Source organism: Crocodylus siamensis, chromosome 4 (genome assembly GCF_052110815.1).
Source record: "Crocodylus siamensis isolate JL-2025a chromosome 4, ASM5211081v1, whole genome shotgun sequence".
NCBI lineage: Eukaryota > Metazoa > Chordata > Crocodylia > Crocodylidae > Crocodylus > Crocodylus siamensis.
The window spans coordinates 63,033,944-63,048,372 of NC_143398.1; the positions used below are offsets into that span (position 1 = coordinate 63,033,944).

The following is a 14,429-nucleotide window of genomic DNA, read 5'->3' on the forward strand; positions in this document are numbered from 1 at the left end:
TGTGTGCATATGTTCTGCATCCTAGAGTGCTAGTTGCTACTAAATATTGATTTGTTAATGATGGTAACTATACACGCTGTTTTTATAGTTCTGTTCACATACTATATTTTTGTGTACTTCTTCAAAGACTCTGGGAGAGATGGTATTCAGATAAACAGGGATTTTAATAAATGAAAATTAAAACTCTTACTCATGTTTTTTGATAGTGTCCTTATTAATCTCAGTGAGGAACTAATGTTTCACTCCTGCCGCCATGTCAGATTGTGTGAGCCTGTAAAACATGAGCATTCCAATTCTGCTTGCATAATCAGAATATGTTAGTTGGGTATTGCAGCATATGCTGTCTTCTGGCAAGTACTGCTGGCTTCTCAAGAAGTGTAAGTTTTTAGAACAGGAAAATAAGATATTCCCATAGGGAAAGAGTGATCAGTTTTCCTCTTTTTGTAATGTATAAGCCTAAAGAAAGAAGATTCAGTGTTGCAGTGTTTAGAATGGTCAATTTACATTTTTATCACAAGTTTTGCAATGTTAAGTTCTCGTTTAAACTGTATCTCTTTACATCCTACAGTGACTCCTCAAACTACGTTTTTGCATTCAAACGAATAGGTGTTTCCTTAACCTTTTTAAGGTGTGTCAAACTCATTTGACCCTGTGGCATGGATGAGGGGCATAAGGATAGTCTGTGGCCTGACTCAGCCCCACGCACTGGAGCCAGCATCCAGGGCCAGTCTGGAGTAGGCAGCTAATAACGCACATGCCCTTTACCAGCCCTGCTTTGCTGTGTGCGCCGGCTCCAGTCCAGGGCTTGTGGACAGAGCCAGCACAAGTTGTGTTTTGCACAAGGTGCCCACACAGGACTGGACCTGTGTGCGGGCTTCAGGGCCAGTCTGTGGGTCCAATTTGGACCTCCCTGGAGCCAGTGCACAAGGCTGGCCTAGTGGGGTACTGCATGCAGTGCAAGTCCCAATCAGACCTCTAAGCTATGTGCTGTGCTTGTGCCGGTCCAGCCCCACGCACCACATCCAGCATGCACTGGCCCCAGTCTGGGGCTTGTGCAACGCGGAGGGCCAGAAGAAGGTGTGCACTGCATGTGGCACCCGTGCCAGATGGGTGCCACACAGGCTTCAGCATACATTTATCATCTGTAGGCATAATCCAGCTTTAAAACTAACATGCTGTGCTGGTCCGGCGCAGATGCCACATGCAGTGTGCACCAGACTGACTCTACAGACTTGGACCAGTGTGTGCTGCCCAGCCCAGGTGGTATGCAAGGTCAGTCCGAGACCCACAGATCAGATCCTGGAGCTCCTGGATCCTATCTTTTGCCTTAAGGAATTGATCTTTTTTTTCCCTTCTCAAAAAACATAGCTACTTTTTTATTATTTTCACCAAAAGTAATGGACAGCAAGAAATATTGAGAGGCCAGAGGATGTTGAAGGACATAGACATTTAAATTCCGTATTTGTGGAAATACATCAGAAACTTTTCTTGTTTTGTCTGCAGCAATTACACTGCTATGGGCTAGAGTTTATGGTTAATGTATTTCTGGAGAGGATTATAACATAGAGCCAAAGTACTCTTAAACTGCAGGATGTCTCCAAAACAAAACAAAAAAACTCTACACTTTGGTTGTCAGCTGTACAGAGACATGTTGATCAACAGTTCAGAATCTTATTTCCTTAGAAAATGAGAAGACTAACTTGCATTATACAACATTGTAAGTGTTCATAGTATCTACAAGTAACATCCAGGAAAACAGTGGTGAACAGAGTAGTGGTAGGGGTGGTGTATGCATTTTTGAGATGCCAGGGTTTCCTTTTTAAACAGCCTTGTAAGATCTTACTTAACTTTTTTTTAAAGAAAAGAAAGAATGGTAGTAGTATGTTCCTTCTAGTATTGTAAAGATTTCTAAAGGAAATGGTACTATGAGGAGATCTCTGGATATCCCCTTCCTTCCCCTTTCACCTTCCCACAGTTCCCCATTAGTCTTGGCTGCTAATGAAACTGTTCAGCAGAAAAATCTTTTTCTTATGAAATGCCACAATTGATGTTTTTATGCAGTTTTTACTTGTAAGTCATGCTTCACTTAGTCATTTTGATTTAATAAGATCTAATATTTCTTTACAAATAAATGTGAGCTTTTGTTGAAGATTTATAGACAACTAAGTAAGATGAAGGATTTGCAAGATCAGGATAAAAGTACCAAGTCCCTTATTAAATATATGGTACTTCATTGTAAAACAGAAATCCTAGAAAACAGTAGTGTGAGACCCACTATTAGAAAATACACAACTAGGTAAACATTGAAGAGCTTGACTACTTGAATATTTTTCCATTTAACTTTTGAAAGGAAAAAAAAACAATGGCTTAAGTTTTAATCATCTCTACATCTTCTTAAATATACAGACTACCTCTATACCCTGTGGCCCAATCTTGCAAAAGCTTGAGACTGGTATAAGGTAATTTTTAAATTAGAACCATTAAAACAGAATAGTTTGCTTTAGGTGTAAAGGAATCTTTGAAAAGTAATAATACTTGAGATCCAAGTTGCTTGAGGGGTTTGTTTGTTTTTATCCAGTACATGATGGTTTTATGGTATTTTTTGTTATCGTTTAGTCTAATAGAAAATGAAATGAATGTGAGAGAGTTCAAGGGTTGAAAAAGATTTGGAATGCAGTAATAATTGAAGTATTTTTGTAGTTAAAAAAGCTTTCACTAATGTAGGAAGTGAGAGAAAATAGCTACTTACTATATACAGTATATTTAAAAAGTGCATGAAGATTGGACACAAATCTAGTATGTACAGCTACATAAGTCTGCTTTTGTTTGCAATATTAAATCTGCAGTTTGGTTAAGAGTAAAAATTCACTATCATGCGAGAGCTTGGAAACTGTGTTTGGAGCTCCAAATGGGAATTCAGGTACTTGAATGAGATTCCTCACTCCCTTCTAATTCAAATGGCATATATGTTAGTAACCAGACTATGATGATTAATTACAGATATTTCTATTGTACAAAAAGAATGCATATACATTTGAAGTCTTTATTGACAATTAGAAAAGCTGGGGATTTAATTTTGTATGGGTATGGAGTAATTTTGATATCTAAAGTCTGTCTTGGTCAGGTGTTTTAAGTGGACGGATGAGGTAGAAAAGAAAGCTGTTGATGGTATATCGCCATTGCTTGTGTTAATTAATGTGTTAATCTTGTCTTGAATTAAGTTATTTTAAATGAAGAAGAAAAAGATTCAATTTGCTATCTCTGTGATGAATTGGGAACGATAGATCCACTTCTGAGTAAAATCTTTTATTTAGCACTCTGCCTTACTTGAGGCTTCAGAGGAAGGTCAAACTCCGCGTATATATTAGTGCTTCCTTGCTCTTTATTCAGACGTGGGAAAGCAGTAAATATTTTGTGATGACCCCAGGCTTTTAGTTACCTTATTCCCTAAAGTGTGAGGTATGTTGTCAGTTACCTATTTTATTACTGTCACACACAGGTCCTAATTGGGATCAAGGCATAAATCGGCTAGAAGTCTGTGACTTCTAATGTAATGAGGAGTCCTGGCATGGCAGAGATCCTGTTCCTGCTACTGCTGCTGTTAACCTTGACTGCTGCTACTGACAATCTTTCTAGAGAAGGGTAGAGTCTTCTGATAGGTCTAGTCTCCTGGCAAGTTGCATGAGGACTCTAATTAGCATTCTCTTTCAATGAGGGGAGGCTAATGGGACTATATGTTGACAGGCTCCTGGTTTGTAAAACGATAAGTCTCTAAACATAAATTGTGTCATCTCTTCCTGCCTTTTGGGACTCCTGACAGTGGCAGCAGCTGTTTATTGCTTGTTCATTATATGTCTCTCTAATTTTTTTAGATTTCACCAACCTATTTGTTTGAATATTTTCCTGTAACATTGATAATTGATAGCTCTGAGACAGCAGTAACTTAATTTTCACCTCTGCATAACACTAGGGCTCAGATTAAGTAGAAAAAGACAATTATATGATATAATTTATTCTCAATTCCTTTCTTTTTATTTTTAACCAATAGTTGCGATATGGGAGATAACCATAACCATCTCTTCTCCACCCACGTACTTCAAGCATGGGTTGAGTTGAAAGCTCAGTTGAGATTTATTAAATATCTTTTTTGTGCATGGCTTTTCTTTTCAGTAAAGATTGTGGATGGCTATTGTATTTTAACTCTTAATTCAGTTAAACTCTCTAGGAAGCTGTTTATATCCTTGTAACTTTTTGCTTTGTCTCGAGCACTCAGTTGTCTGCTTTTATTGTTGCTCAGTGAGAGGGTTTTTTGACTTGTATTGCAAACTGTTTTGAGAACAAGGGCTTATACACCACTTGTATTATGACACTCTGTTCTTTTACTACAGTGCTTAACTTTCATCTGATGATGAACTCTCCAACTCTTAAATATTTACTTCTATCGGCTTGTTATCCCATTCTTTAATACTGTTCTTAGAAATATCAGTAAGGGAATGTAACTCCTGAATGCAGCCGAGTGTATGGCATATGCTTGGCAAAACATTGCGATTGCTGGATGTATTCTGTGTTATTTTTAGTGATTGGCTGACAGAAATTCAACCTAGTGCCAAAGCAGAATGAACCAATATTTGCTAGGGATTTGACAAGCTTGGGAGGAGAGAATATATTGCATCAAGTTTTTGCTTTATATGACTGTAACCTATTCCTTGTAGGTAACAGAATGTGAGATCTTTCTGTCACTGTTAGTAAAGTTTCTGGATTCAGACAAACCACAGTGGCTAAGAGCTGTTGCAGTAGAATCTATCCACAGGCTCTGTGTGCAGCCTCAGCTTTTAAGGTAACAGATATGCCATATTTCACTTTATATTTTAAAGTAACAGCTTGTATATAGTTTCATAGTTTCTAGGGTCTGAAGGGACCTGAACAGATTAAGTCTGACCCCCTACCCTGGGCAGGAATGAGTGCTGGGATCATAATACCCCAGCCAGATATCTAGCCAACCTCCTCTTGAAGACCCCCCACAAGGTAGGGAAGAGCGCCACCTCTCTTGGAAAGCCCATTCTAGAGCCTGGCAGCCCTAACTGTAAAGTAATGCCTCCTCATATCAAACCTGAGCCTACTCTTAATTATTTGTGGCTGTTATTCCTTGTTATCCCAGGTGATGCCTGGAGGAACAGAGCCTCATGTATTTTCCGCTAGTTCCCCCGGTGAGTTTATAGATGGCCACCAGATCCCCTCTCAGACTTCTCTTGTGGAGGCTGAATAGATTCAGGCCCTTTAGTCTATCTTCGTAGGGCCTGGTCTGCTGCCCCCTGACTATGCAAGTTGCCCTCTTCTGGACCCTCTCAAGGTTAGCCACCTCCCTCTTGAAGTGCGGTGCCCAGAACTGGACTTAGTACTCCACCTGCGGCCTCACCAGCACTGCAGAGAGGGAAGGGATCACCTCCCTGGACCTGCTTGTGATGCATCTGTAGATGCCCAACAAGGTGTGATTAGCCTTACTGCATGTCACTTGTAAGGGGTGGGGGGGGGCAGGGAAGAAATATATACTGTATCTACTTGAATAGAAGGCAGCCCTGGATATAAGACTACTTCTAATTAGATTTTATATATGGAAAACTTTATAAATTGGTTATAATTTTCTGAGTATAGAATCTAATTTATTGGAGGCTGGCCTTGATTTTTGTCTTCCTCGTTGCTATGGCAGGGAAAAAAAATCTGGGGAGTTAGGTAGCCTGCTTCCCACCCCCCTCTTTACTTTCAGGCCCTGCTTTCCCTCAGCACATGGAAGAGAGGAGCAAATTTGGAAATGATGATTCTGAAATTAAACATAACTGTTGTTATTTGCATATAATACCCACAGATTTAGTTCATCCAGAATTTTTGCATGTTACCTTTTTTGAAACTGCTGAAAGTTTATGGTGGACCTATGCCAAAACACACTTAGGCAGCACTTTGGCACTTGCTTATAAATAGTACAGACTATGCATGATATTAGTCTAAAGCCAATAGGCTGATGATTTACCATATAGTTCACTGGGCTGGGCCCACCAGAGTCGATAAGATTTCAAGCCACGGTGACTGAGCTTGGCACTGCTGTGTGTGTGTGTTCGTTCCAGATTACATTGGTCTCTTCCCCCCTCCCCCTCACTCCCCCCCCCCAAGATCCATGTGCTAATTGCCTGCCCACCTCCCCCCCCCACACATACACACTTATGACTGGAACTGGGTGTTTTTGTTATGAGTCTGGGAATGCTCCCAAAACTTATGCAGATGAAACGCAGGATAGCTTGGTCCAGCTCCACCTTGGGGAGGGCAGAGCCACATTAAATCATATGCAACAGACTGAGAAAGGTGGTGACGGAGGATTCTGGGTGAACTGTTTGGGACTCTGTTTGGTGATGTTTGCCAGACATTTAAGGCTGGTAAAGAAACAAAAATCATCTGAAGTGGGAAAGAAAAGCAGCTCAGTTGTGGAAGTGAAGAGCAAGCTGAAATGTTCGCAGTGTAATGGCTCACCATGAAAAAGTTGGCACTGAGTGCAATGGGCACTGTCATGTATCTTCTTCAAATGGACTGCACTAGCCTATCCTTTTGGTAGGTTCCTATCAGCATCTCAGCCTTTTGGCTAAAATCAAGCATTTTTTTTGACACAAAGGGGTAGGTGTTAGTGCTGGCTTTGGCTTTCCTGGTGCCAGCCTGGTACTGTAGCACCTCTAGACCCAGTACCAGTTTTCTGTGGATGGCCAGAAAAAAAAAAGACCTGTTTGTCCAATACGGGCCATGTGTGTTATAGTTTGCTCAGTGTTGGTTATATTTAATCAGTGTCATAGTTGGCTTCCATTACTGAGCACATGCTGATTTTTGTCAGCAGTTTATGGATAGACAGTAAATCTGAGGTGTCCTTGTATGTGAATGTAAGATGATAGGCTTTTCTTCCCCATGCTGATTGGAGGAAAAAAAATCTCTTCTTGTGTTCAAGTAAATATGGTATATGTTCTAAGTATTTTGAGACTTGAAAAATATAATCAGCAGGACAGGCTTCTTGTTGTAATACAAGGCAGTGTTATAGTCCACTGGGGACTGGGCCAGAGTTACCAGTCTTATTTGGTTTACCACTTTGAACGTGAATATTTGCCCCAAAATTTAAAGACCTAATCTGCCTTAATCATAACATTTTCAACCAGAAGGAAGTATTGGTATTAGTTATGTCACTGACCCTTGCTTATTTATTTTAAAACTTACAGATCATTTTGTCAGTTCTATGATATGAAGCAACATTCTACCAAGGTTTTCCGTGATATTGTGAATGCACTGGGATCATTCATTCAGTCACTATTCCTTGTACCAAATACAGGAAACACATCAGCTACAACGAATCAGACAGGTAAACGTTTCTTTGCGTTCTTACTCAAAGTAATTTTCTCATAATAGTTGATAATTATTTAAAGAAGTCTCAGATTTTTATACTTGGTGCTGTTCTTAAAATAAATTTAGCGCTGGTGAAAGTGGTGGCAAAAAATATTGTTTAATTTTTTTCATTAGTGATTTGTGTGATGGGATTGAGTGCATAGTTAGGAAATTTGTGGATGACACCAAATTGGGTGGTGCTGTAGATATGCCAGTGTAGGGCTAGGATCCAGAATGACCTGGATAGATTAGAGCAGGGGTTCTCAATCCCCGGGCCATGGCCTGATGCCAGTTCACAGCACAGTTGGCTGCTGGACCACAAATGGCCGTGGACTGACAAACCGCAGACCCCCCCAGAACCGGGCGGAGAGGCCGCAGCTCCTTCTGCAGGGCCTGCAGCAGTGCAGGGTTTGGCGCCTCCCCTGCCAGGAGGTGGGGGTATGTTTACCTGTCTTCCAGCCAGCAATTCTGCCCACAGTTGACTGTGACTACTGGGCTGTGGTTTGCCAGGCCACAGCCACTTCCAGGCTGTGGTTTACTGTGCCGCAGCATAAAAGCTTTAGTAACCCCTGGACTAGAGTAATGGTCTGTAATCAGTCAGATGAGATTCAGCAAGAACAAATGCAGAGTCTTCCACTTAGGGTTGAAAAATTGCATGCATAAATACAGACTGGAGAATACTGGCTAGGCTGCAATACTGCAGAGAGGGACCTGGGAGTTGTGCTGGACCTCAGGCTGTGAATATGAGCTAAGAGTGTGCTCTTGTTGGAGGGGACAATGCGGAGCCAAGAGCATACTGGGCTGTATTAACAGGAGCGTCGCTTGCAATTAAGGGAAGTGATTCTTCTGCTCGATTCAGCACTAGTGAGGCCTCACCTTCAGTACTATGTCCAGTTTTGGGCCCCACACTTCCAGAAGAATGTGGACAGTTTGGAAAGAGGAACAAAAATGATTAGGAGAGGCTGAAAGAATTAGGGTTATTTAGTCTGGAAAAGAGAAAACTGAGGGGGGATTTGATAAGTCTTCAAATACCTGAAGGATAATTATAGAGAGACTGGAGATGAGCTTTTCTGTGTGGTTGTAGGGAACAGGACTGGGAGCAGTGGACTCAAGTTGTACCAGGGTAAATTTAGGTTATAGATTAGGAAGAACTTTCTTACTATGAGTGTGGTCAAGTGTTGGAACAGGCTACCTAGAGAAGTTGTGGAATTTCCAGTCCTGGAAGCTTTCAAGAGCAGGTGAGATGGATACTTGGTTGGGATGGTTTAGTCACTGCCTTGAGCAGGTCCCTTCCAGCCCTACTTTTCTATTATTCTGTCAAGCAACAAAGTCTAGTTTGTAGAAGCCTCTGACAAAAGTCAAGGCAGAGAAATCATTTCTGCTGTAATGAGACGCTGTGAAAACCCCATTGCAACAAATCTATGAACCTTAGTTCAATGAGGAGTAAATAGTAAATTTAACTGTTTACCTGAAAAATTCCTTTTTTGAAGTGATAAGGGTTACAGGTTTAGCCCATTTAGGGAGATCATTCAGGATAGAGCTGTAGAGTTAAGAATTTGCAGTTTAGGAAATATAACCTTAAGTATTACATTTGTTATAAAATGAGGGAAATTTAGTTGGTGGGGAATTACTCCACTGCCAGTGACTTGCGGGTTTGGTTCTGCTCCCAGGATATAAAAATAGCTCAAGGTACCCACTGTAAAAGAGGGACGTATTACTGAATGGAAATTTTGAAGTAAGCACAGATAGACCCCGCCCCCCATTCCTGATCTGGCGAAACTTATTATTTTGAAAGCTTGTCAAAGGATATAAATAGTGACACAATTGATCCACTTCATTGGGTAAAACAGACATTGCCTCTTGTCCTGCGGGGTGGCGCCCTGCCCTCTCATGAGTGATGGGCCAGACCTGATGGGACAATATGTGGCGCATGCCTCTTCAAAATGGAGAGTCCCTACATCTCCCTGCTTGTTGAGGCATTCCCAGATAGTTGCGTATCTAGGAAAACTAACAAGATTAGCTATGCCACAATATCTCCGTGTGATTTGGGAGTAGCGTCTTTTTCTAGTTTAATCAAGTTGAAAGTTGCATAAGCTAAATGGGAAAAGACCACACTTTTTATTTGGAATTTTTGTACAGGAAACTACTCGGGACTAGCTCTAGTACTTTCAATTTACCTTTACTTAATCTAGTATAAAGTTACACTATAAATAAACCTGTAGGTCCAGCGTTATTTTCTGATCTATCTTGCTGTCTTGGTTTCAGTATTTCATCTTTTCTTTCTTTTCTTTTTTGCGATATATATCTTTTGTTTCTTTTTTTTTTTTTCTTGTCCTCCTTCAGGCCAATGTCAGAAGTACAGATAAAGCAACTTGTTCAGCTTGCATTACTATTTCAGTCTGCTGATAGCAATGATTGCTCAGTGGTACCATGCTACCTTTTTACAGTCCAGGTTATGCACTGACATTATAGATTTGAAATGAATAATGCTGCAGGGCCATTATGCAAAGCAAGAGATGAAGGCCATGTCTACACCATTTTATATTTCATAGATTTCATAGACATTAAGGCTGGAAGGGACCTCGGAAGATCATTGAGTCCAGCCCCTTGCCCAAAGGGCAGGAAGTCAGCTGGGGTCATAGGATCCCAGCAAGATAAACATCCAGTTTGCTCCTGAAGGTGTTCGGTGTAGGTGCTTGAACCACTTCTGATGGCAGGCTGTTCCAGACCTCGGGGGCTCGGACAGTAAAGAAATTCTTCCTTATGTCCAGCCTGAAATGGTCTTGTAGTAGTTTACGACCATTTGGCCTTGTCATCCCTTGTGGCACTCTGGTGAACAAACGTTCCCCCAGATCCTGGTGGTTACCCCTGATAAACTTATAGGTGGCCATCAGATCACCCCTGGCCCTGTGCTTTTCCAGGCTAAAGAGTCCCATGGCTGTCAGTCTGTCGTCGTAAGGTCTGTTTTCCTGACCTGATCATGCGCGTGGCTCTTCTCTGGACTCTCTCAAGCTTCTCCACATCCTTTTTGAATTGTGGAGCCCAAAACTGGATGCAGTACTCCAGCTGCGGCCTCACCAAGGCCGAGTATAGGGGGAGGAGGACATCCTAGGATTTGCTTGAGAAGCATCTATGGATGCACGCCAGCGCTTTGGTCGCTTTACTAGCCGCAGCATCACATTGTAGGTTCATGTTCATCTTGTGGTCAATGATGACCCCCAAGTCTCTTTCTTCCATAGTGCTAGCCAGCGTAGCACTGCCGAGCCTATAAGGATGCTGCAGGTTTTTCTTCCCAAGGTGGAGAACCTTGCATTTTTTGGTGTTATACACCATCAGGTTCTCATCCGCCCATTTTCTGAGCCTGTCCAGGTCAGCCTGGATCACCCGCCTGTCTTCTGGTGTGGATGCTTTGCCCCAAAGTTTGGTGTCGTCGGTGAACGTGGCCAGTCTGCTCCTGACTCCAGTGTCCACATCATTAATGAAGATGTTGAACAACATGGATCCAAGGAAAGAGCCTTGAGGGACCCCACTGGTCACAGGACACCATGATGAGTGACTGCCATCAATTACAACCCTCTGGGTCCTACCACGAAGCCAATTTCCCATCCAGCGGCTCATGGTGGACCCAAGGCCACAATTGACCAGTTTCACCAAGAGGTGATCATGGGATACCAGATCGAAGGCTTTTTTGAAGTCAAGATATATGACATCAATCCTCCAAGTTGGAGCAGATTTAACTTGTGCACTGAGGATCGTTTCCTTGAGGAGCAACCACTCTTCCTGAACTCCCCTCTCCCTGGGGTCATGGTCCCTTAGGGCCTGACTGACAAACCTCCTGAGCTTGTCAAAGTCAGCTTTTCTGAAGTCAAGGACTTCCGTGTTGCTGACTGACTTGCCAGCTTTATGGGGAATGGTGAAGGTGATCAGCTCATGGTTGCTGTCACCCAGCTTCCCATTGATCACTAGATCGCTGATTAGGTTATCCCCAGTAGCCAGTACCAGGTCGAGCAGCGCTTTGTCTCTTGTTGGCCCATAGACTTCTTGAGTCAGGTAGAGGTCATCCACACACAAGAGGAAGCTTTGTGACCGCTCGGATTTTGCTGAGTGATCCTCCTACAAGTTGTCTGGGTAATTAAAGTCACCCATGACAACCATGGTCCCGGAGCATGCAGCCTCAGCCAGTTCCTGGGTGAACTCCTGGTCAAGCTCAGGACTTTGGGTGGGAGGTCTGTAGTAGACTCCCACCGTTGTGTCCCCTGTGCCGTGTTCCCCACGGATTTTAACCCAGAGGGTCTCCAGTCATCCACCCTGGTCGCCAATATCAGCTTGCAGGAACGTGTAGCTTTCCTTAGTATAGAGAGCTACACCCCCGCCCCTTTTATCTACACGATCCCTCCTGTACAGGATATAGCCATCTGTACCTGAGGTCCAGTCATGGGTGGAGTCCCACCAGGTCTCCGTTATCCCTATGACATCAGAATTATTTGTATTGAGCAGGAGGACGAGCTCCTCCTGCTTATTCCCCAAGCTCCTGGCATTTGTGTACAGGCAGGGAAGTGTCCCGTTGGGGCCTCTTGCCTTGCCCACAGATTGTACCAGGGCTGGGGCAAGGGTGGGCTCCCTTAAATTCCTTGGCCTGCTGGCTTTGCAAGGGTTGCTCAGTGGGCCAGCACTGGCGGTAGTCCCCACGTTCCCCAGCAGGCTTAGTTTAAAGCCCGGTGGAGCAGGTCAGCCAGTCTGGCAGAGAAGAGCCTCCTCGCCAGTTATTATATTATTAAAATTAAACTAGTACAACCCTTTTGTTGTGTAAATCATGGTAATCATATACCTTATACTTTTATGGAGAGGGAAGTATGCTAAGTAGTATAACCTGAGTCTACATTGGGGATTGTGTTTCTGCAGTGATTTGTTTGTAGTTGGAGACAAAACCAAAAAACCCCCACCACCTCAAGTTTATGCATAGACTGTGTTAAAACCATGCGAAGGTCAGGGGTTGGCAGTCCTTAGGAGTAATATAATGCTGCTTGCTTTGCGGTGGGCCAGTGCTGCTGATCCGGTGCTGTTGCGTATGCAAATCTCTCCCTGTCACTGCAGAAGCCCCCCAGTGCAGATTTGCTGCAGAAACCCCGTGCAGCTGCTATCTGGCCTTTATGGCCTGAATAAAATCCCTCCATGGGCCAAAGATTGCCAAATCCCATGTGGTTATTTCTGTATTCCTACTAATCTGGAACTACAAACACATGTTTCCTCCCAGTTACAGGAAGTATCTCCCCCTCTTCTGCCATGTCCAATGGCCTTCAATGGAACAGCAGTTATTATGTTTTAATGTATTACAATAAATTGCTAAGCATAGGTAGCATTAACTGAAACTGCTTGTTGTCATGACCCACATGAAATGATTTAGGGTGGTTATTCTTAAAGCCTTTTCTTGGTCTGGGGGATTTTCACCATCTGTTATTGTTTAAATATTTGATGACCATGCAGAAGGCAACTTGTATGTATATTGATGACAATCTTTAGCAACATAGACGTTTTTGATGCGTTGAATTCTGTGATCTCAGAACAAAACCAATTCTGTGACTGCAGTGTATGTGCAGACAGTTATTCTCAAAACCATTTGGGTCCTTGAATAAACAGTAATGTTTAACAATCCAGTTTTATTTTACTGTTGGACTGTTGACCCTTCTTATGATATGATATTATTTTATTCTTAACTCTCATTTGATGTAACAAACTAGAACGATAGAATGCATTTGAGCGCACATTAGTGTATTTACTTGAATATAAGACAACCCTGAATATAAGATGATCCCCCAATAATTAGATTTACTATGGAAAATGTATACATTTTATTACAATTTTCCAGGTATAGAATCTTAATTATCAGTGGATTCTCTTGAATTTGCCCTCTTCCCAGTTCTACAATAGGGAATATAGTGGCTGGGGAAAGAGGGAGGCAGAGGTAGCCTCCTTGATATCTTCCCATCCTTTTTCCTCCCCACCCCCTTCCCTTTGTAGCCTTCTTGCCCCACTTTACTGTCAGACCTGCTCAGGCTCTATTCCGTCCCTGAGCACAAGTGAGCTACATGTGATAAGAAGTTGGGGGAGGGACAGAGGCAAGATCAGAAGCTGCAGAGTGGGGCCAGGCAGAAGGGAGGGAGGGCAGAAGATACAGCGTAGGGAAGGAGACTGCTGTGGGTCTGACTTCGGCTCTGACCCAGACTTCAGTCTTGGGACCTTGGGCCGAGGCAGAACCACCTGCTGCTCCTTCAAATAGTGCAAATTACTATGGGTACATATTGACTTAGTTAAGCCAGAATTAATGCACATTAACCTTTTGTAAACTGCTTCACATTTTTGCACAAGTATTCCATAAACATTATGGAGTACCACTTTTGTGCCTACTTATACATAATGTAAGCTGTGCGTGATGTTAGTCCATAGCCAAAAGCCTCATGACTTATCACATGGTTCATTGGACTGGCCCCAGCAGAGTCTACAGTGTTTCAAGCCATGGTGACCTCACAGTCCAGCACTGCTCAGTATGTGTGCATTTTCCAGTTATCCCCACAAAAGATCCACGTGCTTAACTGGCCCCACACTTGTAACTGAACACTTGTGTGTTCTTGATGCAAGTCCTGGGACCCTCCCAAAATTTATATGCAGATGAGGCGCAGGGCAGCCTGGTCCCTGTCCACCTCATAGAGAGTGGGGCCATGCTAATTTCATTTGCCAAGCCGAGCCGGGGGGGTGACAGAACCTTTTGGCTCCATGGAACTTTGGTGATGTTTGCCAGGCATTTAAGGCTTGTGAAGAAATGGAAATAAGAGAAAGAAAGGCACTGCTTAGTGGTGGGAGTGAAGAGGACGTTTAAATGTGTTTGATGTAATGGTTCATCATGACTTGAAAAAGTTAGTGCTGAGGGGGACTGACTGCCATGTGTACCATATCTTATTCAGATGGGCTGTGTTAACCTGTCCTTGTGGTAGGTTCCCATCAGCATTTTTGGCACTGGGGGT

General features: G+C 42.8%; 1 protein-coding gene across 1 annotated transcript in view; it reads left to right on the forward strand.

Moving 5' to 3' along the window:
- The first annotated feature begins 4,191 nt into the window (after nucleotides 1-4,191).
- MON2 (MON2 regulator of endosome-to-Golgi trafficking) overlaps nucleotides 4,192-14,429 on the forward strand; it is an 83,507-nt gene continuing 73,269 nt past the window's right edge. Inside the window, exons 1-2 of the mRNA XM_090042426.1 lie at nucleotides 4,192-4,837; nucleotides 7,248-7,387. Of these exons, the coding sequence (XP_089898552.1) occupies nucleotides 7,270-7,387 (118 nt within the window). The 5' untranslated portion in view covers nucleotides 4,192-4,837; nucleotides 7,248-7,269. The remainder of the gene's footprint in view (nucleotides 4,838-7,247; nucleotides 7,388-14,429) is intronic.